Source organism: Lepisma saccharinum, chromosome 2, assembly GCF_977018435.1.
Source record: "Lepisma saccharinum chromosome 2, izLepSacc3.1, whole genome shotgun sequence".
NCBI lineage: Eukaryota > Metazoa > Arthropoda > Insecta > Zygentoma > Lepismatidae > Lepisma > Lepisma saccharinum.
In genome coordinates, this window is record NC_139230.1 from 54,909,087 (window position 1) to 54,936,546 (window position 27,460).

The 27,460-nt window shown below is 37.2% G+C and overlaps 1 protein-coding gene across 2 annotated transcripts in view; it reads right to left on the reverse strand.

The window, feature by feature from the left end:
* Positions 1–2,130: 2,130 nt before the first annotated feature.
* LOC145984040 (uncharacterized) overlaps positions 2,131–27,460 on the reverse strand; it is a 59,670-nt gene continuing 34,340 nt past the window's right edge. The window contains exons 7-8 of one of the 2 annotated variants that reach the window (XM_083117380.1): positions 13,247–13,410; positions 2,131–5,080 (exon numbers count right to left, since the gene is read on the reverse strand). In XM_083117380.1, coding sequence (XP_082973506.1) covers positions 4,951–5,080; positions 13,247–13,410 — 294 coding nt within the window. In that variant the 3' untranslated portion in view covers positions 2,131–4,950. Of the gene's footprint in view, positions 5,084–13,246; positions 13,411–27,460 lie in introns of both variants that reach the window. The other variant, XM_083117379.1, reaches the window with a different exon arrangement.

A 27,460-nucleotide genomic window follows, 5' to 3' on the forward strand; every position in this document is an offset into this window, starting at 1 on the left:
AATAAAGAAGTATTAAACTAAGAATTGAAGAGAAAAGTTGAATTCATTAATTGAAAATGCCATCTAGCTAAATTCCGTTGAAACTTCATAGATGAAATGAGTTAGTATTTTCATAAGTTTTCAGGAAATTGGGATGACTTCCTTATTAGATAAAGTTAGAACTCTACAATGGTTGCAAGGTAAACATGAATGGAAAGAAGATTGATTAAAGAATATATATATATATATATAATAAGTACAAGGCACAAAACAACAACTAGCTTCTTGCCATTAGTACAAAAATTTAGTTTTGGTAATTTACTTGTCGTTTTATTGTTATTCTTAATGCAATATGCAGAATACAAGTAACAATTTGGCTTCATTTCATGAAATTCCATTAGCATTAGTAAAGTGAATTTATATGCTGCACACACCAATTTCAAACCTTGAAACAGAAATCCATGCTTGCCACGCAGGAGGGTATTGGAATGAAATTTAACTATTTTGTAAGTGAAAAGAGCACTATAAATTTTTCTAACAGAAATGGTTAGCCTGTCACTCTAATGTTACGTTAAAATAATAATGGCTTCATTAGACATTTGATGATACATGTTTTAGCTGCTCATGTAATTTGGTAATACTGCAACAGAAACACTTGGAAACAACAGAGCAAACGTTGAATTCTTAGTAGTGTAAAAAGTGAATTTAGGCAAAATAATTTTTTCTCTTGTGGTTGTTTTATATTGCTTTTCTATTTCTTTGGTTAATCACAACAATAAAGGTGAATGATGAGTTGATGAAATGTGTGGTGGGACAAATACATCCAACGTCCATGCTTTAACCAGGGTTCAAGTCTGAAACCTCTGCTTTCCCACTGTGTTGTGTTGATCACTCTGCCATGGAGGCCAGATAGGTGAAATTTTTACTGTCTTTTAGATCAAGGTAAGGACCAAAACCTAACCTACTCTAGATATACCTCTTTTGTCAATTCACACTTTCTCAATATGGTTGTCTAATTCCTACAGCAACCCCATAAAACTGGCTACACTGCAGCTTGAAACAGAACCACACATGCTTCACACTTCTGAAGATACAGGAATAGCCTGTATCCTTGTATTCTCATCTTCATTGTTGTGCTTAACCCAAGAGGTAGGAAAGTGACTCAAAATAACAACAGGGATGGGGTTGTTAACAATAATTTGGGGGTTCAGATACTTGAAATTCTGATGGTCATCTCTCTTTCAATTAATAATTTCAACCTCTCTGTAAGTAGCATGTAATTAGCCATATGAATATTAGTAACAATGGTTCATTAGCAGGGAATAGTCAATGGAAACTCATCATTTTTCTCCTATTAAAACACTACATTTTGTGTGTGTGAGAAAATCTCTTCACTTGTCTTCAGGAAAATTTTGAACTAACCACTACTCTACCTCATATGATTACTGCACTGAATCAGTAATCAAGTCGCATGCCTATAGTAGCTTTGAGCATCACCATCAAGATAAAAATGACATATGAGACCCTTTCTCAAAATCATGGTGTTAGAAGAGAAAGGTAAAAAATCTGTCAATTGATAAAATTTAAGATTACATGGCATTATGTAATTTCTATGGAACAAACTTTAGATGATATTTGAGTACTACAGAATGTTTACAAAATGCAGTAAATTGGTATCCTGAACAAAAAAAAATGAAAATTTATATATCAGGATATGCAGACATTGAAAATCCTGTGATACACCAGCCTTCAAGTGTGTCTAGTGAAACAATTCATATATCAGTGTATAATGGAAAAGATCCTGGATTAAAGTGTTCCCCCTCCACCCCCCATTTAAAGGATATAATCTTTCGTATGAAACCTTAGAGCAATTCTTTTTTAGGTTTCTTTATTTCTGTATTATTGTACAAGAATGGTTTACCCAATCTGTAGTCCATCAACAAAAAATGGCATATATCAATAAATACACAGAAGCAAAATACTAACCTTTTCCACGCAACTTATTTATAAAGGTTCTATTAATTTCGGTGGCACCTGCCACCACCATCCACACAGGAACATGTTGTCAGAAACAATGGCTCTTTCATTCCCCAAACATTTTTCAGTGGAAAGTCCCAGTTAAAAGTGTGTGGATGGTAGCACGGGGCACTGAAATTAATAGAACCTTTGTAAGTTAGTATTTTCCTCTGTGTATTTATTATACTATCATGTCTTTCATTCCCAAACATTATTCAGTGGTGCCAATTAAATGTTACAAATGAGAAATGTCACCTATAATGTTCAGTCAGCTGGTGTTTCCGACAAGTTTGGCTGGAGCCACCAAAATTAATAGAACCTTTGTAAGCAAGTTGCATGGATAAACTTAGTACTTTTCTTGTCTATTTATTATACTATTGCGTCTTTCATTCCCAAAACATTATTCAGTGGAAAGTGCTGGTTAAAAGTTATGAAACATATATCAAAATAAAAAAAACATTCAAAAATATTTTTGTACAACTATAGAATTAAAATTGGAGCCATGGTGGTCCAGTTGGTATATTATCTGACTATCACATGGGATAGGTTTGATTCACAGGGGACGTGATCTCAGGTAGAAATATTTTAGACCATGTCCCTGCATAAATAGACTCTGGGGTTCAACCAGACTAACAAAATGGGTACCGAGGGGCAAGCTCGGGTAGGGGGGGGGTTGGAAAGGAGCCAGAGTGTGGAGCTGATCACAATACCTCCACAATGGCTGAGATCAGAGTGTCTTGAGGTCATACATCCACATACGCCTGTGAGAGTTCATGGCTTGTTTCAATGCGAAAAAGAGAAGGCTTATAGAATTAAAGTTACAATAAAACTTTATTTTCTTCTAAAAAAAAAAGTATACCTGACAGTTTCATGCAGCTTTTTATGGTATTTTTCAATAAGAAAATAGCTGTTGGAATTTTGTAAGCACATTCGTCATTATTGTCAAGTATTCTAGTTCAAGAAATGACAGATTTTTAACACGATTCCCAATGATAAAATCCTGTCTCTTTCAATATTTACGAAACTATTGCATATCTTTACCTCCTATTCTTAGCACATACTGAGGACAAATATGAAGTTCTTTGCATGAATGAAATGCAGCATTATACAGTCTTCCAGTACTTGCTTGATCTGACAATATGAAATTCATTACCATTCTACAGATTACCATACCATATTTATATAATCGTACATTTTGCTGTTAATATAATCACAATAATTTTTCATAATCTTAACTGTGTTCCATTCTACATACATCTGTTATTTGACCCCTTCATTCTGATATACTTATTTATGCAATTGTAACATTTTATGAATAACTACTCATATAGTACCTATTATGGATAGGGATTTCATTATTATTCTTCAATTATAACACATAAATAAGAATATTTCTTTGTTCATATTACATTAAATTCTAGATAGAGTAGCATGGCAATTAATTACATTACATGGTCCATGCACTGTAAATTGAATGACTTACTTATATTATTCTGTTGTACAGTCACGGACACTTCTGGGTTGTAACAACCCCACTGTCTTTCACTGGGATAATTACAACCCACAAGTGTCCACCACCTTATTTACACTGTTACTATTTTTTAACATCCATGTTTTTGTTGTCGTTGATGTGATTCATGTTATTGGTAAAGTGTTATTAACTTCAAACAACATGCGAAACAAAATTAAATACAGATTATAATCTGCTTAATCTTAATCACAATAACAAAATAACATGCAGAAGTTGAAAAATAGAATAATATCTGATTCTGTGAAAAATAGCATTCAAAGAGGGCCCCAATTGAAATAAAAAAATATATGTAAGACATTGTTGTTAATATAATAAACATTAGAATGGCTAGATTTGTGCACACCCTGGGATTATACCAGACATTTTGACCATTCAATTTTAAAATGTTAAACATTATACCATCAGTAAAATTTCACATCAAAAGTATGGCTATATTTTTTTATTGATACAGCATTAGTGTAAAAAATAATAAAAATTAAAAACACTAAAATATTCTGAATGATCATTGGAGCCACTGTAGTTTTAAAGAAATATATTTACTACAGCTTAAGTACCTAAACTGAAAAATGACAAAAAAATGTCTATATGAACTGAATATCAGACACATATATTCTTTAAAAATGCTTTGTACACTATGCTTTTTTTATACTTTTCAATACAACATTGCAAGTAATTATTTAGTAATTTATTACTGTTATGAAATTTTATTATGTTTTATTTATATATACTTACAAACTAGGGCCAGAAAGAATTGTTCATTCTTTCTCCTACATGCATGCAAATTACAGCATTTCAACTACACAATCTGTGGCAAAATGCACTACACATGCTCAAAAAATAGAAATAAATGTAACAGTTATTGGCATTTTGCTCTTCTTATTAAATGAAATATGACACTTCCTTATTAATATTTTTCTTAGCACTTTCAAGCTTGCATTCGTACTGTGCATTCACATGAATGCACAACTTCACAATATATATATTGCTTACAATTTTACCAACATGTTAATTTATGCATTTTCAATTTTTCTCCAGTCACTCATGGAAAATATTTGGCATTTAATAAACTAACAAGTGTTTCTTATATTCATGGTGGATGGTATTTAAACCTTATCAATATATGCATCACAATAAGGATATAAGCATACACGCTAGATTCATTTTGCATTCAGTCATTCACTACATCATTTTTTTAAAAAGGAACAACAGCTCAACAAGGATAAAATTTCACATTATTCAACATCAACAATGACTAGATTCAAATCATTAAACACACTTGGTTAACATTGTTACCAGAAGCTAAGCAAGGTACTTACCTTGCTGCATGTGCAATGAAAACAAAAAAAAATCTATTAGTCACACTGAGTGACTATTATCACTGGATATCTCATACCAAAGAACTTCCTACATTGATGAACATGCTCTCAGGATCTAATGGCTTCATACATTTTTCGAGCTTGGAACCGTATGTCTTCATTCCGATGTTGATTCATTAAAACAAAAGCTTTACTTCTCATTTTTTCATGGATATTAACTCCATAGATTGCTGCATACCTGCTAAAGAAAAAGGCATATTACATGATTAACCATAAACAAATAACTGAAAACCAGAATGACTGCCCAGAACTTCAAAATACATGTTTTTAGTTTCATAAATATACTACACTGAACTGAATAATCATCACAACAACCACGAGAATTTAACAAACAGATACAGTGGAACCTCGATTTTACGTTTTTCAGGGGACCAGGCTGGAAAAACTTAAAATGCAGGAAAATAAAATCGAGGAAAATTTCATAACATTTTGCTATGTTGGGACCATCAAGATTGAAGGTATAATGAAGGAAAATGTAAAATCAGGGAACGTAAAATCAAGGTTCCACTACACATGGAAAAAGAAAGGAATGGCAAAATGAATGGTACAAAAAGAAACTTTACCGGTGACTGATGTAATGAATTCAATTCACAATTATCAATATAATGGAAGATGAATTGATTTAACTCTTAAAGGATGGGCCATGACACAAGTGTCACAGTAGGTATTTCCCTAAGGGAGGACTTGTGACACGCGTGTCACAAGCAGCTTTTTCTCATAGTATGTTACTTTTTTAACATACTGTAACTTGGATAATGATCGGAAATACATGTTTTCAGTTCTGCATGAGTCTAGAGGTATGTAATTAACAATTACAGTCGGGCCGTGATAAGAAGCGGTGTGCAATCAGAATGCAGAACGGCAGAACGTGACCAAATTCTGTCTCCTCGTTGGCTGCCATGTGGCTGGGGGTTTTCTACGTTGCCACGTTTGCACAAACAGACGGACAGGCCAATCAGCTGTTGGCAAGCTCGGGAAAAAATAAATGTCACGCGAAATTAAGCACGTACGTATCAGTATGTTAATATATGTTATTTCTGTCGTAAAGTGATAAATTAACGAATCTAGAAGTTTGAATCTGAAGTTTCTTGTAGGTTAACATTAACTTCCCGTGTGAATTTTACATTCTGGCAAGCATGAAACATTTTATCTTCCTGCTCTACACAGCAACTGAAAACTTTCACTGAAAGAACCTCTGTTGTGTTTTTATTATGGTGCATTGCAAGCATCAGTTATCGGCATCTTTTTACTTGTGTTGTATCATCTCATAATTACCTACAAAAGAAAATGCATCTTGTGTTATGAATAACTGTGGCAAATCGTTCTCCTTTGATTTCATGCCGCCTCTCTTTGTCTTCTTTGTCACACCGCGTCGTTCGTCTTTTTCACAACTCAATACCGACCGCAGTTATGCCCGCCTATTGTTTTTGTATACGAAACTCGCCCTGTTTTGTAACGACATGGAATTTATACTTCTGTGACATAGTTGAAGCTTCAGAACATACAAATGAAATGTATTTCTTGAAAATTAGGGCGAATTACGTATAAACAAATTACGTACAACTTGGTTTCGTTAACACATTTTTAAATTATATGCGGAACCTACAAAAATTTACCTCTTATACAGAATTTCACAGAACTGAGTTACTGTATTACGGCGAAGAATTTATAAAGAACAAATCAATTGTGTGTGAATTGAGCGATTGATTGTGTTTGTGTTTTAAAGTCTACTTTATGCACACTACAGCTAATCTGGAATGGACCTACAGTTGGAAGTGGCATCCGAACCACTATGTGCCTCGACAGGGTATTGAACCCAGCACTACTTGATTACAAGGCGAAGATGCTTACCCTACCACTGTAAGATCGGGGAGGCACATGTGGGTGTGTGAAGTGAGATAATTTGGGAAGCTACAGAATAATACAGGCTCTGGCAATACAGAGTTCAATGAATTACAACGAAACGCTTGGCAATTGCTCGATTTCCTAAACATTAATGATACATTTGGTACATGTGTAATTAATGCTTCGATCTACCTTTATGTAAAAACATAAAAAATGAATGAAAGAACAGAAGTAGTAGTTAAAGAATCAGTTGCTTTTGCTGGGAATGAGAACAATGGAAGTGTCCCGTTGTTGACTGTTTAACCAGATGTTTAATCCTACACATGTTTCTGTGGACTCACGAAAATCCAGAAGTAGGTCAATCCGGCAACAGCGTGTCACTACCAGAGCAGGTGGTTCCACGCCGGTTGCTAGCACGTCCCGACTTTAGTAAAGTTTAATTTCATTTTTACTATTTGGAAGGGAGCAATGTACAATATTTTTTCCCCCCCGAAAACATAGCTTCTTTCTCAATTTTGGTGTTTCAAAACACACTTTTGACAATAGAAGTATGACCTTCTGACATTCCTGGTGCCAAAAGAATAGGTAGGGGTGGCGGGAAGGTGAGGCAGCAGGGAAAGAAAGTCAAAAGCCTCCAGCTGCCGACTGTTCTTTGCTGTTTTACAAAACTGCACTGTAGGATTACAAAGGAAGTATTGTTGAATGATTTGCCTTGTTTCTGTCAGACAAGCTATTTTTAGCCCCTTACGTCACGTGTTTACTTAGGTAAGTTGCTGCGGAGAGTATGACAGACTAACAAAGCAAGTTGGACAAATGGCAAGGGTCAAGGTAAGATGATAAATTATTTTTTTTGTAGCTTCAATTTTTTTTACTCTATATTGAAAAATATGATAATAATATATAAATTATTTTTCTCTGAAAGTATTACAAATAAGTGCATATATTTTTCCAAATCAATGGCAAACATACTAGGTATTATGCGGGTACCTTTTGGAAATTCACGTCCTGGCGTAGCCTGCATGGAGGTCTGATGAATTTCAAATTTTGTGTAAAAAAATAATTACTTTCCTTTTTCTTCTAACTGATTAAGGAAATTTTTTTTTCCATCAGAATTATAGCCCAAAGTATATTGAACAAAACAAGGTATCATTTGTACCTCTAACGTTCTTAGTTCCGGAAATATAACATTTAATTTAGATGCATGCAGAATTTCAAATTTCCCACTGAAAACACACTCAGCATTAGTGCATTAATTTTTCTTTTCTCCGAAGGTCTTAACAATAAGTGTGTGAATTTTTCCACATCAATGGCAAACATACCAGGAATTATGCAGGTATCTTTTGGAGATCCACGTCCTGGCGTAGCCTGCATGGGGGTCTGATGTATTTCAAATTTCATGTAAGAAAATAGTTACTTTCCCTTTTTCTTCTTCTTCTTCTAAATAATTATGGAAAAAAATTTCCATCGGGATTATAGCCCAAAGTATACTGAACAAAACGAAGTATCATTTGTACCTCTAACATTCTTAGTCCCGGAAATATAAAATTTCATTTAGAAGCATGCAGAATTTTGTATTTCCCACTGAAAACACGCTCAGTGTTAGTGCAAATACAACCTGGAAAATCAGTCTTGGCATCTAAGGGTTAAATCAGGTGGATTTAAATCATTTTTTTTTAAATGACTGATTTAAATCACTATAAAGTAATAATTTATAGAAAAATGTACATAAGCAATTTGTAGATATCGGAATCACTTTTGGTGGAAGTACATTAATCTTGTAATCATTCAATGATGTTTATTAGACTCTAAGATAGGAAAAGCAAAGGAAAAAATATATGTACTGATGGAGTGAAGTTTATATGAAAGGAAAATGTAATATGTAGACTGTACACACACACACTTAAGTTTATCTTGAATCCAATAATTTTTATTGGCAAAAATAGCAAAAACTTGTGTAGAATAACATACAAATGTAAATAGTGTCATCATTAAGCTGTAAATAAGCATGGCAGCTGATATTTTGCAAACTATCATTAAAAAGAATCGCCAAAATTCGCTACAAAAACTATAAAAATATTATAAGTTAACAGTTATATAGTACATCCAGAATTTTTTTATTTTCACTGAAAGAAAAGTTACTGAAATTATTATAGTTTTATTAACACACACAACAAACTTTTCTAAAGTAGGTTCATATACAGGGTGTTTCTAAAGGTCGTTTACAACGCTTGGGAGGTGATTCCTCACACGAAAAAAAGCAAAAAGTCTAAGTTCCATTTTTACGACTGAGGCTTCGTTTCCGAGATAGGAGCCTCGCAAAAGGTGACAAAGTGAACGTCACACCTGACTGGGACGAATACTATAACAGATAGAGAGGCGGTTCCAAGGGAATCATAAAGGAATCGTATGTGCTCAGTCCGGAAGTCACTATGAAAAGTTCACTGCACGCATGCGCAATGGAGTCCTCAAAGGAATTGGGGATTTCCAGCAAGAACAATACATGGAAAGGGTATGTAACGCAGCAAGAAGGACCGTGACAATGAGAAATGCGTTCAAGACAACACATCCCGACCTCAAACATCAAAACATGAGCACCGAACACAAAATCCGAAAAGTTGAGCACGGTTGCATACCCCAGTTACACGCGAGGAATGAACGAATCATGTCATGTGGCATACGAGAGACACATTACTCCACCAGGAGGAGGGAAAGAAAAACACAATATCAGATGATTGCGACAACGTGTATTTTTACACGCGACAACTACGTAATATCCCCCCCACACACACACACAACAAACAACAAATGCTACAATATCTTACGCACAGACAGTCCCTGTCACTGTACACCAACTGAAGATGTCACTTTCACCACACAATGGGGGTGGGGAGCAATACCAAGAGTGTTCTCACTGAGATTTGCCGAGGGCAATAATCACAGACGGTTTTCAAAATGTCTGCCGTTTACTTCTACGCAGAGATGACAGCGACGAATCAAGGATTGTCGAGTACGAGCAAACAAGCCAGGTGTATCTGCTATAGTGGAACCACAAGCAAAACAACCTGCGCAGACCAGCGACTCCTGTGCACCGTACTCCCGCGAGTAGAGGAGGGGGGAGAGTGGACCATGCTTCCTTATGGCCCGAGGTGGAGGGAAGAAGGGAAAGCTCCGCGGGGACTTTTCGTCCCAAGGTTTTTTCCTTGTGGTCGATCTGTACAGTCGCGGCGGCGACGTTGATGCGTGCAACGAGGTCCTCAGCTGATGTGACAGGTGTGTCGTATACGAGGGTTTTCATTTCTCCCCATAAGAAAAAATCGAGAGGGTTGAGATCTGGCAACCTCGGTGGCCAAGGCACAGGCTCATCCCTACCAATGAACCTATTGCGAAACACGTCATGCAGGAAATGTCGTACATTACGATCGAAATGAGCTGGTGCCCCATCTTGTTGGTACCACCTTTCTTGCCGCAGTGCCAAAGGTACGGTCTCCAACAGTTCAGGCAGAACCTGACTAAGAAATGCATGATACGTGCGACCATTCAGGCGAACAAGGAGAATGTATGGTCCAATTAAATGATCATGTACTATCCCGCACCACACATTCACTGAAAACCTGTGCTGGTGATGGGCCACAAAAAGTGCATGTGGGTTGTCAAAGTCCCATACATGACTGTTTCTACTATTGAAGACATCCATCCTGGTGAAAATGGCTTCATCTGTCCACAATACGTTTGCCCCGAAGTGAGGGTTTGTGTCCAGCTGATGCAACAACCATTGGCAAAACTCCATACGAGGGCGAAAGTCACGAGGTAACAGTTCTTGTACTTTCTGCAGTTTAAAAGGGTGCATTCCTTCCTCTGACAACACTCGCCAAACATTCACATGAGACGTGTTTCGTGCCCGAGCAAGCACTCGCGTACTGGTGCCAGGATGTTCTGCGACCGATGTTAACACATCTTCTGTAAACTGATGTGTGCGTACACTTCGGGGTCTTCCAACTTCTTGCCGCGGTGGTAACACTGACCCTGTTTTACGCAGTCGACTGTCCACTACCTGAAAGAAGGTGTGAGACGGTAAACGTCTATGTGGAAAGCGTTCTCCATAAAGACGCCTTGCCTTACGGTTATTACCACGTGCCTCCCCATACATGAGATGCATGTCTGCTAGCTGCTGGGTCGTATACGCAGCCATCTGTGTAATAGGGAGCTGGAACTGCAAAGTATCATTTTTGTTTAACACTGGCACACTGCACAAATTGGTCGTATCACCGTACGAACACCACAGACCAATTGTAGCGATACTGGACTTGCCCACTCCACCACGTCAACTTCTTTCAATACAACATACTAGTACTCTTCAATGCGTATGACAACCTAGAGCGAACTGCTGATCATATCCCAGCACATGTAACACGACTGGAACGACTGCCGGAGAGAACCAACCCTTCGAGCTCCACTCGCGGGAACAGCAGTCATGAAAGTCAAACGTAGACTACGAGAGCCAGACTTGCCTGTGCGGCGCTTCCAAAACTGGTCTCTTTTACGTCACAATGATCGCGTGCGAACACTTTTGGTATTGCTCCCCACCCCCTTTGTGTGGTGAAAGTGACATCTTCAGTTGGTGTACAGTGACACGCACTGTCTGTGCATAAGACATTGTAGCATTTGCTGTTTGTTGTGTGTGTGTGGGGGGGGATATTACGTAGTTGTCGCGTGTAAAAATACACGTTGTCGCAATCATCTGATATTGTGTTTTCTTTCCCTCCTCCTGGTGGAGTAATGTGTCTCTCGTATGCCACATGACATGATTCGTTCATTCCTCGCGTGTAACTGGGGTATGCAACCGTGCTCAACTTTTCGGATTTTGTGTTCGGTGCTCATGTTTTGATGTTTGAGGTCGGGATGTGTTGTCTTGAACGCATTTCTCATTGTCACGGTCCTTCTTGCTGCGTTACATACCCTTTCCATGTATTGTTCTTGCTGGAAATCCCCAATTCCTTTGAGGACTCCATTGCGCATGCGTGCAGTGAACTTTTCATAGTGACTTCCGGACTGAGCATATACGATTCCTTTATGATTCCCTTGGAACCGCCTCTCTATCTGTTATAGTATTCGTCCCAGTCAGGTGTGACGTTCACTTTGTCACCTTTTGCGAGGCTCCTATCTCGGAAACGAAGCCTCAGTCGTAAAAATGGAACTTAGACTTTTTGCTTGTTTTCGTGTGAGGAATCACCTCCCAAGCGTTGTAAACGACCTTTAGAAACACCCTGTATACAGTATCAGAAATAGAAAAATATAATTTCCTATTTGCTTTAATCGAACTGTTCAAACATTTTACAAGGCTGTTTACAAGAAAAGGCCTTTCTATAAGAAAACATATATCTGTATGTGTGGTGTCAAAAAAATAGAAGCAAGCAATTTTAATGTGTTTTTTTTTTTAAAAAAAATTAAAAAATCTTATTTAAATCTAAAAATTCATCAAAAATGATTTTTCAAATATAAATCATGATTTTTATCCACCCTGATATAACATGATAGTTTAGCTTTCCAGGTTTCATCTGGCAATGCTGAAACAAAACAAGCTCTTCATCCAAAATGGTGGCATCAGCTAAAGAAAAGGCTTACTGTGTGCTAGCATACGCAAAAACTTCATCAGTAACCATCATTCAGAGAAATTTCCAGACAAAATTTGCCAAAGAAGCACCTCACCATCACAACATCGAAAGGTGGGTGAAACAATTTGAGGAAACGGGATGCTTATGCAAGGGAAAAAGCAGAGGATAGCCATCTGTCAAGAACAAAGTGGATGAAAACTTATCTATGAAGCCCCACCAAGTCAACATATCGTGGGAGCAGAAAACTTACTAGAACGTGTAGTTTGTGTACCAAGTAACTTGACGAGTTGACCTTTCATGTTGTATTGATAATTGTGAATTACATTCATTACAGCAGTCACAGGTATGATTTCTTTTTGTACCATTAATTTTGAATTACCCTGTAAATTAGGGTAAAAACACAGTGAAGCACATCCCTCATCGCTCATCGGCAGAAACTCGCAGGGACAAGTTTCCGGTAATTCAAAACCATGGAGTCAAATAAGGAAAAACATGGTGGAGCCCCGCTCATCGCAAGATGTTCCCAGGATCAAACACGGTTTGATCTTGGGTCCCTTGTTTCAAGTGGAATGTTCTGTGATTGGTCCACTCAAGGTCACTTCTCCCCTTCGTGGAAGACACCCTCCTCTTTTCCTGCTCAACTGAAAGAATGGGGACCAGTTTGAGTGGGAGAGGCTTGTTCGAGGTGCCTGTCCGACATCTGGTTCATTCATTATATCCTGACATTTTTATGGCTTGACCGGGCTCCGTTCGAAGAGCAAGGGTCCTTGTGATACTCTGTTTTTACCCTTGAAATTTAAGTCCAGATAATATGAATGTAACACTGAAAAGATTTATAAAAATGTAAAAAGAAAAGACTGATAATGTGATAACATGTCAAAACTCACATTGTTTCTGGTGACGCTGCTTTGTCTTCTGCTGGGAGATCAATTGTTGGGTCCAGCTTCAAGTCCTTGGCAGTAGTAGTAAGATTCGCTAACAATGACACAACTCGCAGCAAGATCTCTTCATTTGTAGAAGGGTCTAAAAGGTAAATTAACCTCCTTGGTGCCTGGAAAATAACAATGTCCTTTTAGAAATTCAATAAGATTGGTCACTGTAAAAAAAAATACCACCAAATTTACAAAAAAACAATTAATTTAGTGATGTGATGAAGCATGAAATTTTACTGATTCCAATGTATTCACCGATCATTTTTTAAATGATTCTGGTACCAATATTTACAGGTTCTGATATATATCATTATTAAATAGAAGCAATGCCATTTCCAAGCATTTCCATATCCTCGGAGATTTTACACAGAATAAATTGCATAAAATTTGGAAGCATTTGCATAGTTCTTATGTATATAGCCCCATTGCACAGTAATCCAGAATGCTGAAAAAAATTGGCAAAAATCTGGAGCTTGCTATTTGACCCCTAAATCAATACAAATATGTAATTTGAAGGACAAATGGACACTTTCGGTATGCAGAATTGATTCAAGGTTGACTATTTAGATTTTTGTACAAAAAGTATTTTTCAATAAAAACTTGAGAACACAGTAAGACTAAACACACAGCCATGAAAATAGGTGGCTGGGTAGAATTGCACTGGTGCCACATGTGGGAAAAGCAAAGTGAGAGCGGGAAAAAAGTCGCTGGTTCCCGTGCACTGGTGCCAACGTCAACCTGGCCGCATTGCCTAGTTCAAGCTTCAGACCGACCTCTCTCCAGGACACTTTCGAGTCCCATTCGATACAAATCTGGTAATCATGTTTTGATTGAGTTTGTGTTTATAAGTCAACTTTATGCACAGTAAGGCTAATTGGGACTGGACCAACAGCTTAAAGTGGGATCCGAACCACTATGTGCCTCCACCGGGTATCGAACCTGGGTCCCTTGATTACAAGGCGATGATGAAAGTTCGTTACAGGCCCCAAATGGAGTCCCATATCTACATGTCAGGATGCTCTTAAACCTCTGAACACATGGGGTTGTGCTCTGACGTGGCAACAGCAAGAACTTCTGCCACCTGCCTAATTTCATGGCCATGCGTTTAAACAAGACACTTGAAGACTGAAATGCATTCCTGAAAATAGATGAAATAATAATATTAAAAATATGATGATGATAGTGAAAAAGTATAATTGAAATTGAGTTATGCACAATAAATGTTTAATGGAAGGAAATCAAGAACTTTCTATTAAATGATTTTCACGATAAATTACTGTCTTCTAAGGCACGAAATAATATTTATTCACTAGTTCTGATGCCCTTCCTTCTCCTCCCTTATTGAAATGCACTTTGGTTGCAAATGTAAGTTCCTTGTATAAGCATTTTATTGGCAAAGTTTTCTTCTTTTTCACTTCCACTTCGATACCCGGTGGAGGCACAAGTGGTTCGGATCCCACTTTAAACTGTAGGTCCAGTCCCGATTAGCCTTACTGTGCATAAAGTGGACTTAAAACAACAAATCAATCAATCAATCAATCAAGAAAGGTTTACCCGCTTAATCTGTTCAGCCAATTCCCTGCAAAAAAAAAGTGTTGAACATTAGGAAATTTATCTCAATCTTACGACAAAATTTGCCAGAAGGTTGTTCCGTATGCCAGGCAACCTCTTCCCCCCCACCCTTTCTTGCTTTTGCAGCAGTCTCATTCATTCACCATGCGACCTTGCTGCCTTACGATCAGGGAACAAACGCACAATTGCCAAAACGATAGTCACTAAATGCTAATTTCTCTAGGGTTTTAACACATTCTAAAAGTGTAACTCAGGTGTCTTTGTTCTCCTTCTCCCTCTCTCCACAAAAACGTATGTGGAGAATTGAGAACAAGGCTCAATCACTATTCACACTTCTTTACAGATACTTTTACGTAATCCTTCCTAGTATACGGGAGAGGGAAAACTTTCCTTTCTTCTTATTTGCCAGAAAAGAAGAATAATTTGCCAACCCCAGTTATCTGATATTGGTTTAGGATGAGTGAAAAAAAGTCACTAATCTCCTCTCACAAGAGATAATTAATCTGCAGCTGCTGTGCAGGACCTTCTATTCTGCAACCTGTGTGTTGGTGTCAGTCTGTTTGGAAGGAGGCTGCTACCAGTGCAAGTGTAATGTCTAGCTCTTCCAAAGCAATCCCTTGCCGATATCGCTTTTGGCAGCAATGACTCATCCAACATAAAGGATGCAATTTTTCCATCTTGTCCTACCTTCTGATAAACAAAACCGTAACTCTTATTTTTAAGGGGGGAGGTTACCTATACATCTTTTTTTTTGCCTCCCCGATGGCGTCGCCTTGTAACCAAGGGGTTCCAGGGTAGATACCCGCTGGAGGTACAGTGGTTCGGATCCCACTTTAAATTGTAGGCTCAGTCCCGATTAGCCTTCTGTGCATAAAGTGGACTTAAAATTTTAGCAGACAGAGCCTCGCCTACCTGTATTCCCGTTGAAGCCGGCACCTTTTCAAGCATGCACTTTTCAAACTTGACCCAAGTACAAAAAAACGTAGATCAGGAACTAATTGTCGTAGAGAGAAGGAAATTGGTTTTGTTTTCTTTCTTAATGACAGGGCTTTTAGCAGAGGTAAAATTTATACATTGTGCCTCCCAATAATTAGGGTTAATCAAATTTGGAGGGAAGCACGACAAAAGACCACTCTATGCGGATATATAATGCTCGTGCCACAACTTTGAAAAAACAACAAAAACAAATTACGGTGACTGGAAATTTTGCATAATTAAGGAATTTCGCTTCTAGCATCGGCCCTATGGACGCTGGATGAAACAAATTTTGAGAGGAATACGACAAAAGACGACTCTATGAGGATATGTAATGCTCGTACCGCAACTTTTGGAAAAAGAAATCAGAAATTATGGCGACTGGAAATTTTGTGTAATTAAGGACAGCCCTATGGAATGCTGGATGCAGTGGCGAAGCGTCCTATGAGGCCCGGAGGCCGGGCCTACCCCAATATATTTGTCTATAACGGATTATTTTATTACTTATAAATTTCATTAAACGACGCTTAATAAAAGAAAACTGAAATTTTTGGTCTTCCGATAATTACCGCAAGTTTGCAACCCTGCCTGGAACCGTATCTGAGCATTCATCGAGGCCCGTCCGAGAGTGCCTCAGCTGGTCCCATAACAACCTATGTGATTCGTGCGGGAAAGCATAATTTCAGGGGTGCGTTCGCCTGTAATGTAACCTGAGAGGCCGGCCGCTTTTCTCTTTCTCACCCCCTCTCCCTGACTTCCGAAGTGTGCCGATCGTGTACGAGCGCGTGACGAAGCAGGCAGTGGACTGAAGCAGTGTTTCCATGGAAGATTCAGAGCTGTGCCGGGAGCTGAGCACACGCGAAAATGTGTTGCTAACACCTCTAAGCCTGGCCTCCTAACCTATCGAAGTAGGCATTATTAGAATTCTAACTGCAAATAATGCATGCAAGTTGGTTACCAGTGTTAAGTTTGGTGCTTTCAGCTCTTTTGAGGAACCGCTTTTCGCGAAGTGTTAGCTGCTGGATGTGCCCCACACCAATCTCGATTCAGAGAGGGGAAAGTATTTTATTTCTTTGAGGAAAGGGATATTGAGACGAAATTTCCTTTCATGATTAGTGACACAACTGAAAACGCACTACTTTTAAAATGGGGCAAAGTACGTACAATGCAAACGTATAAAGAAAATCCATGTTACTGCAATTTTCTGGTCGGTGTGTTACACAATCTGTGTTTTCATTTAGCATTTCATCATTTTCTAAATCATATTATATTTTTTTTAAAAAAAAGTCGCCTGTTGAAGAAGAATTAGATGCATAAAAAGTTAAAAAGAAATAATTGATTGATAGATTTAGTTTATTTTACTTGGCTTTCTGCCATTTTGGGCTAATTGGGAAGATGAGAATGAGCGATAATATGATGACATTGACGAAGGGACACTCACGAAGAACACCTATGCCCAGGTGGGAATTCGAACCTGAGGCCCTTGTCGTAGCACGCTGTTATAACCAATCTGCCGCGGAGGTCAGCATTAAAAAGAAATAAACGCTAAGTGACGATCAGTGAACCAACCATTTCTGTAATGCGAGAAACATTTACAATACTGTTATTGAAGTAGCAAATAATTTTTACGAGCAGCTTTAATCTAACAAATGTAAGATGCCTAGGGCCTGACAGAACGGCTTTTTCATTGGGTGACGCGTGGTCAGAACATCGAGTCTCATTGTCACTTTTTTCTGACTTTCGAAAAGCGCCTTTATTCTCAGATATCTAATAGAGACTAGATTAAAGTAGAATCTGAACCAATGCCTCCAGGAGGAATCGAACCTTCTACTTCTTGATTATAAGGCGAGAGCGTTAATCACTACATTATCCCTTACAATCACTATCCCGACTTAAGTAGACGAGATTCAGGCAATATGTTATCTTTTATTTTCTAGGGGCTATATTTTATCATACTACTGTTAAAAAAAATCACAAACCCTGCTCCGTCCTGTGCCTACCCTTCCAGAGACAGCACGCTTCGCCACTGGCTGGATGGACCAAATTTTGAGGGGAGCATGACAAGAGACCACTCTATGAGGATATGTAATGCATGTGCCGCAACTTTCGAAGAAAAAAAAATCGCAAATTACGACAATCGGAAATTTTGTGTAATTATGGAATTTTGCTTCTAGCGTTGGCCCTATGGATGGTGGATGGACCAGATTTTGAGGGAAGCACGACAAAAGACCACTCTATGAGGATGTGTAATGCTCGTGCTGCAACTTTGGAAAAAATAAAGAAAAAAACTGAAATTACGGCATTTGGAAATTTTGCACAACTAAGGAATTTCACTTCTAAAGTCAGTCCTATGGATGCTGGATGGACCAAATTTTAAGGGGAGCATGACAAAAAACCACTCTATGAGAATATATAATGCTCATGTTGCAACTTAAAATTTGACAATTTTTTTTTAAAAAAATGTGTATACGAGTATAAATTATTTTCCTCCCAAAAAACGTTGTTGGCATTTATTTTTCTTCCATTTAGTATTAGAATAATTTTCACCTTATTTAAGTAATATTGAACTCACACATGTTTCAACATTGTCGAAGGAGAAAAGTGTGAGGAAAAAGTATTTCATGCTGATTTAGGATATTGTCTTTCGGTTAACATTTCCTTGTGCATGATTGACTGCTGAAAACCTGTTGCAGAACACCTGCAGCGTCTGTGTTAGGAGGTTATTGACAAGAAACAGCACTAATGTAAAAGGGCCTTTGCATGGATTCCAAAATCAAGTTCTCTATCTTTAGTTTAGTTCTGAACTTTGGAGGGAAAGGATTGTGTAGTTATCATCATGCCGAAATTTAGTGTGCCATTAAGTGGTAAGTTACATGGTTACATGCGTGAATTTGGTGAAAGCACATTTTCAACAGACGGTACTTTTCTTCTCTACAAGATATGTGAAAAATCAATCAACCATGAGTAAAAATACTTTATATCTCAGCATGTGTCAACAGCAAAACATAAATCTGCAGCTGCTAAAATGATGATGTATTCAACAGTGGGCACTTCATCCAACAGGCAATCTCAGTTTTCTCTTGAACTGTGCAAAGCTTTCATGGAAGCAGGAATACCTTTCTGGAAAGTGGAAAACAAGTCACAGAGGAAATTTCCGGAGAAATACACTAAAGAAACGGTACCATCGGAATCTACGCTGCGGAAAACATATTTAAGCGTCTGCTACGAAGAAGCTCTGCAAAGAATTCGTGCTGAAGTTGGTGGAAAGAAGATCTGGATTTCAATAGATGAAACTACTGATGCTATGGGACGCTACATAGCCAACGTCATCATAGGAATTATGAAACCAACATGCAGAGAATCCTCGTCATTTCTTCTCACGTCAGAACATCTAGAGGGAGCCAATGGTTCATCAATAGCTCAGTTATTCTCAAATTCCCTACTTCTGCTCTGACCAGATGGTGTACATCATGATGACGTGTTATTTTTATCAGTGATGCAGCTCCCTATATGAAGAAGGCTGCCATAGCATTGAAAATTCTCTTCCCCAACATGCTTCATATCACATGTGTAGCCCACGCAGTGCACAGAATTGCCGAAGAAGTTAGTGTGTTGCACCCACAAGTGGACAGGTTGATTTCGAACACAAAGAAGATATTTCTGAAATCTCCCTCTCGAGCCCAAATATTTCAGGAAGTTGTGCCTGAGCTTAGTTTACCTCTGCAACCAGTCTTGACGAGATGGGGAACCTGGATATCAGCAGCTATATATTATGCTAACAACCTTGAAAAAATCAGTGAGGCGATCAATGCTCTTCCAGAAAATGAAGCGGCTTTAAAAAAAAAAAAAACTCCTGTGCTATTCAGAACTGAAGAATGAACTGTGGTTTATTTTGGCACATTATGGTGCTTTGCCAGAGACAATTACAAAGCTAGAAAAAAGAGGTGAGACTCATAGCATCCATGAAAATCTTCGAGGAATCTATGCAGCAGATGATAAAAGTGCCAGGAGAAAAGGGGTCAGCTGTTGCGGAAAAGTGCAAATGGGTAGTGAGTGCAAATGGGGACTTGAAACAATTGAAAACAATTTGTGATATTCTAAAAGGTGAAAATGCTGTTACCGAAATGAGTCCAGCTACATTAGCTTGTTTTATGTATGCTCCAATAACTTCTGTCGAAGTAGAAAGATCATTTTCTATTATGAAAAACATTCTCTCTGACAGACGACTATCAATGAATGTTGAGAACTTAAAAAAAACACCTTGTAGTTATGTGCAATCAAGACGGAGAAAATTGAAATGCTCTTCCCAATGTAGATTTTAACATTTTGACAGAAATTATAGATAAAAGTAAGTGACTTCCAAATGTGTCTTTTTTTCGGTTCACTTTGCCTTTTTTTTTCATTTTAGTGCCTATTTTCCACATTATAAATGCCTTTTTGCCTGCCTATTTTAACGAAAATAAATGCCTGAACTTCCAGGCTCTAGTAATAAGACACAGCAGACCCCCACCCCCTGCAGACCACTGTTGACTCCCTCTCCCTTTCTTTAGCTCATTTGTAATGTTTACGACAGGCTGGAAAGTGTGGCACCAGTGACTTCTCTAACAGCTAAAGATATCAGTTTCCGATCTGCGTTAGGCAGATATGACTTGCCCAAGGCAATGCAAAGAACATAAGCAGGATTATTTAGCAGAGATAATCTCGTTCAAGGGTGTACTGTCCATTCCATGCCCTCAGATGCAAGCAACAAAAATAGTATCCCAAGTCGAGAGTCTGGTCCTGTGGTTGCAGCTGATAAGAAAACCTGTAGCAGATGTTATCATCATGGAAATCTTGAACTCCAAAAGAAGCATTCTTTCCAACAAGCCCACGTTGAACGCATAACTGAAAAATCTTATAACTGAAATATAATAGTACACAGCCTTAGGGTAATTGGCAGGGACCACCAGAAAAAAATTTTTAAGAAATTTATCTTCTATTTGGCAACAATTTCCATTTATAAAAAACTACATATTGCTGCAAAACAACAATCCTTCTTAGCATAATCTTCATAGATATTGTCAATATTTATGGAAACAAATGCTTAATTTGCTCATTCCTATCTTCACCAGATTTTTCACAAAGGATGTTCTGTGGCACTGTTATTTACCCATACATGACAAAATCAGTCACATTACACTGGGAGAGGCAGGGAGAGTGAAGATGGCAATAATTTGGGTGTTTGTGAAAAATTTTATGAAGGGTGCTGTTGAATTCTTTTTCGGGGGTGGATAGGATACATCACTGTTACACTGCACAGCTGCTATATGCATTACACATCAGCTCTGGAAACTCTCTTTTTACAGAGTGCACACACGTGATCATGTTAGGTACAGGGTTGCAAGATCATTCATTAACGTGTTCACAAATAAGCTAAGTTAGTCAAAAGTATCAATTTGTAGCAAAACCTTTCTCCCATGCTGGTTTCAAAAAACTTCAAAGTATCCTTTTCTTTATATACTGTCATAGGAATAAGCAAAGAAAGTTTTGTTAACTCAAAAAAACTTTCATATTTAAATTTAAAAAAACAAAAAAACAAACAATATTTTATAGGAATTGTAGCTTTCCTCGTAACGTGATTCAAACAAGTGCTCTTGGGTTATCAGCCAAGTTAAGTCGGTGTTAGTGTCCAAAGTTTCGAGGGCATACATTGCTCTCATCAGGGTACCATACTCTTATGATGATAGCATACCCAGGGCACTACACCAACTTAACCTGGCTGATAACCTGAGAACACTGGTTTGAATAATATTTTAATTCAAATGTGGAATCCTTTTCTGTGCATTAGTGGGAAGTTATGAGCCTGTCTAGTGGTGAAAAAAATAATTGCTACAAGTCTCAGAAATAAGTACAAAATATAGTTAAGAAAATTACATTTCCATGAACGACCTTTTTGTGGCCCAAAAACAAGAACAAATAATTGATTTAGAGAGAAATTTCTCTGCCAGTTTCCTGCTGCATTTAGTTGTTTACAGAACTGTTTATGATTTATCCCCTTACTGAAAAGTAAAAATTTCTATTTTGGCACTTTTTTTTAGCATTCTGGATCACTGTGCAATTTATTTTGTGCTAGATCCAGGGTGGCTACAAACAAGCAGAAATGAAATTCCCTGACTTTTCCAGGTTTTCCAGGACAAAATTTACATTTTTCCCTGAACAATCCCTAAACTACATTATGTTTTTGCAAATGGAAATAATAAACTCATACAGATCCAGGTATGGATTTGTTAAGTACCAATATTATATTCTATGAAATTGACTTAATTTCTCTTTTCTCTATTATTTGAATTCAAACAGCAAAATAGTGAATTTGGAAAATTATTACAATTCACATACTAGGGAAGGATTATGGAATTTTATCATACGCAGTAAGTTTAAAATAAAATACTTGATTATTTTTAAAGTTACAACTAAAGGAGATAAGAGTGAAGAGTGATTGATTAAGAAATACAATTTGTAATTTATCAGTCTCCTTATACATTCTCGGTATTATATGTTGATATTTCCACTGAGGTTTGAAACATGCAGTTATACCATTATTGCTGACGAAAAGGGTATGTAGGTATTAGAAATTTAATGCAAGGAATTTATAGAATTGCATTGTATAGAGCAAACATAACATGACAAAGCTTTGTGGATTTCCGTAAAGCCAACTTCTTGACCTGAAGAAGGGGGCAGTTGCCACCGAAATGTTGTCTTTGACAAGTATATACTCACTGTACGTAAGTATATAACAAATTTTGATTTTATGCTTATATATGATAGTGAGTAAGATGCACACATCCAAAATATGAATTCTGCATTGTATAGGTACCTGATTTAGCTAACCACACATTAAAACAGGAACACTCTGTTAATAACAGCTTTTGAAAGTTCATATACGAGAGGCATCCTGAAAAAAGCTCCAATGGTGCCTATACACAGCACTAGTGGTTGGAGAGCAACACACACACACACATGCAGGCAGGAAGAAGTGGCATGTAGCTGTAATCTGGTACAGTTACAATGCAACCGTTTTAGGACAGTTCTAGGTTAAAGATTGCAGCTCTCATACAGTCTCTCACCAACTGCGATGTAGCCTACGTGTAGTAATCAGATTTTTGCATGCTCAGAATTTGCCACAGAGCCACCAGCAATCGTGTGAGGTGTGCAGACTGGACGTCGTGAGTGATAGTATGGTCAGACGATGGTGCAGACAATTCACAGAAGGCCAATCGAATGTGCACAACCCCATACAGCTGAGTACACGTGGGGCCTTTGCATCACTTCAGGTGAGAGATGTTGGACCACTCCCTGTACAGCCCTGACCTTGCATGTACCGACTTTCATCTCTTTGTTTAACTGAAGAGGTTTCTGGCAGGACAAGGATTTGACAGCTACACTGCGGTAGAGATAGTTCCAGTCTTTGCTGTCAGACACATATGCCATGGGCATACAAAATTTAGTGCCATGCTATGACAAATGCCAGAACAACGGTGGTGATTATGCCAAAAATTAGGTTAGGACTCACTGTTACTAATGCAATAAATTACAACTGATAGTTATTCTTGTTTTATTTATGCCTAATCAGTAGGGACCTTGATTTTTTATTTTTTTTCAAATTGGTGTATTTTTTTATTTTTTACTATTCAGTGTTATTTTCCCCAAAATTCACATTTTTATTTTAGCGCATTTTGTGGCAAATATCTGAAATTATACCTTCATGGTGTTTTTAAACTACTCTTTCAAACTGTAAGTCACATGGCCTACGCCTCTTCGTGAGAGTTTGATATCTTGAAAGCTATTTTGAGAAAGTTATTTTCCATACCACCTTTTTAATTTTAAGGTAAGGGTTTTAGATAATGGAATTTTCCCCATATATACTGAAGGGTGCATAATGACCATAAGTGGCGACGTGCACAAAAAAATTAAATCAATCAATCTCACGTGACAGATACAGACATATTATGGCAACAAAAATTGGCATTATCTTTTTTTGACTTTTAGTGTTACGTTTCCCAAAATTCTGGTTTTTGCTTTAGAACAATTTTCTGCCAAATATATCAAAACTTTATACTCCATTGTGCTTTTAAACTATTATTTTAAATTGTAGGTCACATGGTCTACATATTTTCGTGACAGTTTGATATGTTGGAACAGATTTTTCAGCAAGTAAAAGTAAAGTGCTCCCCTACATGATTTAATGTGGCTATCAGAATTATTCCATGTATAACCAACATTATAGTTTACTCTTGAATAAAACGTTGGAAAACTTGTACGTTCTATGTACACAAACATGGCATAGAAAATACAAGAATGTTGGATTTCATGGAATTTTTCATTGTTTTAGGATTTTTTTTAAAAAAAATTGCTAAAAAAGCCAGCAATTCACATTTTATGCCAAATTCGCATTATTTCAATATTTCGAACGGGAGAAAAATGTGTCCAGACATCACTGCACATTCATAAACACAACTTCACAGCAATTACCAATTTTCACGGTTTTCGCGTTTGAGAAAAATCAATGTCCCTGCTAATTGGAAATTACTTTCTGGCCACCTCTCGTATAAATCAGTAGATGGAAAGAGGAAATTTAGCAGGGCTGCCAGAGAAAAGTCAATTCTTAAAGAAAGTGATTTGCTTTTATTATTGAATGATTCGAGCAAAAAAAAAAAAAGGTAAAGTGTTCCCCTGTGCTTAGCACCATGCCATGAAGGCATATAGGGGGTGTGGAGGTAACGCCCCACACTTTCTTGATCCGGTCAAGAATAAATATTTACGTATTTATTATTAGTATTTTATTTCATAATATTGGACATTAACTTTACTCAGTGAGAGATTAATGACCATCTCTCATGAGTTTAAACAGACAGGATAGAGTGGCATTAATTTCATTGCAATACTAGTGTTGCAGTAAATTTGAGGTTGGGAGTTTGCCAATTTTTATAACGTTCACCAATGCAGATTTGTGTTTCACTTTTTCGTGATAGTATTCAATATATATATCCCATTTTGTTGGATTCTTCTTGATATCTAAGAATGGCATTGTAAATGTATGTTAACTTGTGCGAAACCAGTAATACGTCAGGATGATGAAAGAAAACCTTCGTGAGCACTGCTACATTGTTGTTGTTGTTGTTGAGTTGGTGTTTTAAGTCCACTTTATGCACTGTAAGGCTAATCGGGACTAGACCTACAGTTTAAAGTGGGATCCGAACCACTTGTGCCTCCAACGGGTATTGAACCCGGGACCCCTTGATTACGAGGTGACGATGCTACCACTGCGCCAACGGGGAGGCCCACACTGCTACATTCAATAAGGTGAAGTGAGCCAGAAGAGTAATAAAATTTCCAGCAGCATATTTGCAGTCTAAAGCTCTTCTTGTTTATGCATGCATTTTTTGTTGGATGTTGCAGTCTGAAGACATCCAACAAAAATCAATTCCATACGAGTGCCATGCATGCAATTTCTGTCACATGTCGTAGTGAGATACATTGTCGGGTGGCGATATTCGACAAAAATCGTATGTATCAATGGAGCCTATTTGTTTACATGTTCCTTCAGTTTGTCCAACAAAATGCCTTACTACGACGTCCGACAACTATTGGACGGCGCCACCCGCTCACATCCCCTTCATCTGTTGACAGTTCTGTCCTCTTACTACTCCCATACAGACAAGAAAAAATGATAATTCAATGCATTTTCCACATAATATTTGGAGGCTTAACACATTTTTCTGCCCCTTCGGAAATTTCTTTCTCTCTCTCTCTCTCCTCCTGACATCACTGGTTTCTGGCACCATGGTGGTGTTGTGCATAAAAGGGGCCTAAAAGTTGAGGCCGAAACTTAGCAACAAGGTTCCCTAACCTTTTTTGACACCTCAAATTCCCTGACTTTTCCCGATTTTCCAGGTCTGTCGCCACCCTGTACATCTGAGGTGATAGCACTGATTTTCTTGGTATTACATATATGTCATATTTTTTTTATTTACCGTGAACTATGGAATGATTTTAACTAGACTTTGCATGAATGTAAATACATATTAGCACTACATCCTAGAATTTCTCTATTCACTTTAAGTTTATTATGGAAGCCACAGAAGTTCACTGATAAGGATTTCCCCCCCGTTACATAAAACTTAGTGGAGGTTCAAAAATCGTCATGTACTGTACGTCGAAAGAAAATTGGCAATATGACTAAACTTTAAATTGAAAATTAAATTTAAATTTAAAAACTACATATGTATGTTTAAACTTGCACCACAATTTTTGCAAAAAAGGGGTCAAAATACAAAAGTTTTAAATGCACGTAAAGGTTTGTGACCTTCAAAGAAAGATTACATGTTGATAACGTTAATGAACTTGATTTTGTAACTGACTCAATCTTGTATTTTCATTGTGAAAGTGATACGTTTATTAGAAATTTCAAAATTGATTAAATGTGATAGTAAAATTTGTACTTGTCGCAGGATGACAATCAGGAGAGATCTAACACATGTGAGGAATCTTAAAACAAGCAATTTATTTGTTAATTTATTTATTGAAGTCTAAATTTATTCTTCACTTGTTATGTACTCACTATGGTGTTCTAATGAACATATTTATTCATTATTTAAATTGAGGTTGTGTTGACAAAATTCATAAGATCTACAATACTTATTTACAGAGTTATTGCCAGAATGTAAATGGATGACAAAAAAAATGATGATGCATTATTGTTGCGATTGAAAAGCAATTGAGAAGACAAGATTGTGATAAATGTTATAAAATGAATGAAGGAAAATAAAAATATGTTATACAGTTGTTAATCAAAATTTTGACTTCTTTCTTACAAAAAAGATAGTAGTATTGAAACATTAAGTTTTCTTGACACTTGCAAGTAGTAAGGAGAATGCTATAGTAAAATGGTGTGGCATGCTTGATATGTCAGACAAATGAGTGGATTTGTAATCTTGTGTTCTTGGTGTTAACGACTATTAACATAGTTTAGAAACATTCCTAGTTGACATTGGGACATTTCCCAATGAGAGTACTTTTGAATAATCTTTTATTTTGCGGTTAAAGTATTAGTGTGCCAAGCAAAAGCAAAGTTCTCGTTAGGACTTTGAGGTGCCGCGAAAAACGTGGCAAGAACCTCACAACTTATATTTTGTACGTTCTGCCTTACACAATTTATGTTTCAGGCCTCTGTGGTTTGCTTCCATTTATAAAAGATAAAACTAGGCAAGCAGAACGTTACAAATGCAAATGCTGAAATCCTACTTACAATTCCAGTCATAATATTTTTCAATGATTTCCCTACTGATTAAAAGAAAAGAAGCCCTGGAAGAAGAAAGAATTTTATATTCTTTCTCCTACATGTATGGAAATTTCATCTTGAATAATTAGTAGTTAACCAGCATTGTTAACTGCCAAGCATTAAAAAATATAGATTACATAAACACTCCAATTCACAAAATGTGATGCTCATTACAAATTTATTATTCCTATTTCAATTATTTATTTGGTACTACTGCAAGGAATGTAATCCACACCACTTTTACTTACGGTCCTGTGATTAAAATTTTGGGAGATATTTCATGCTGATGTTGCAATTGCTGAAAG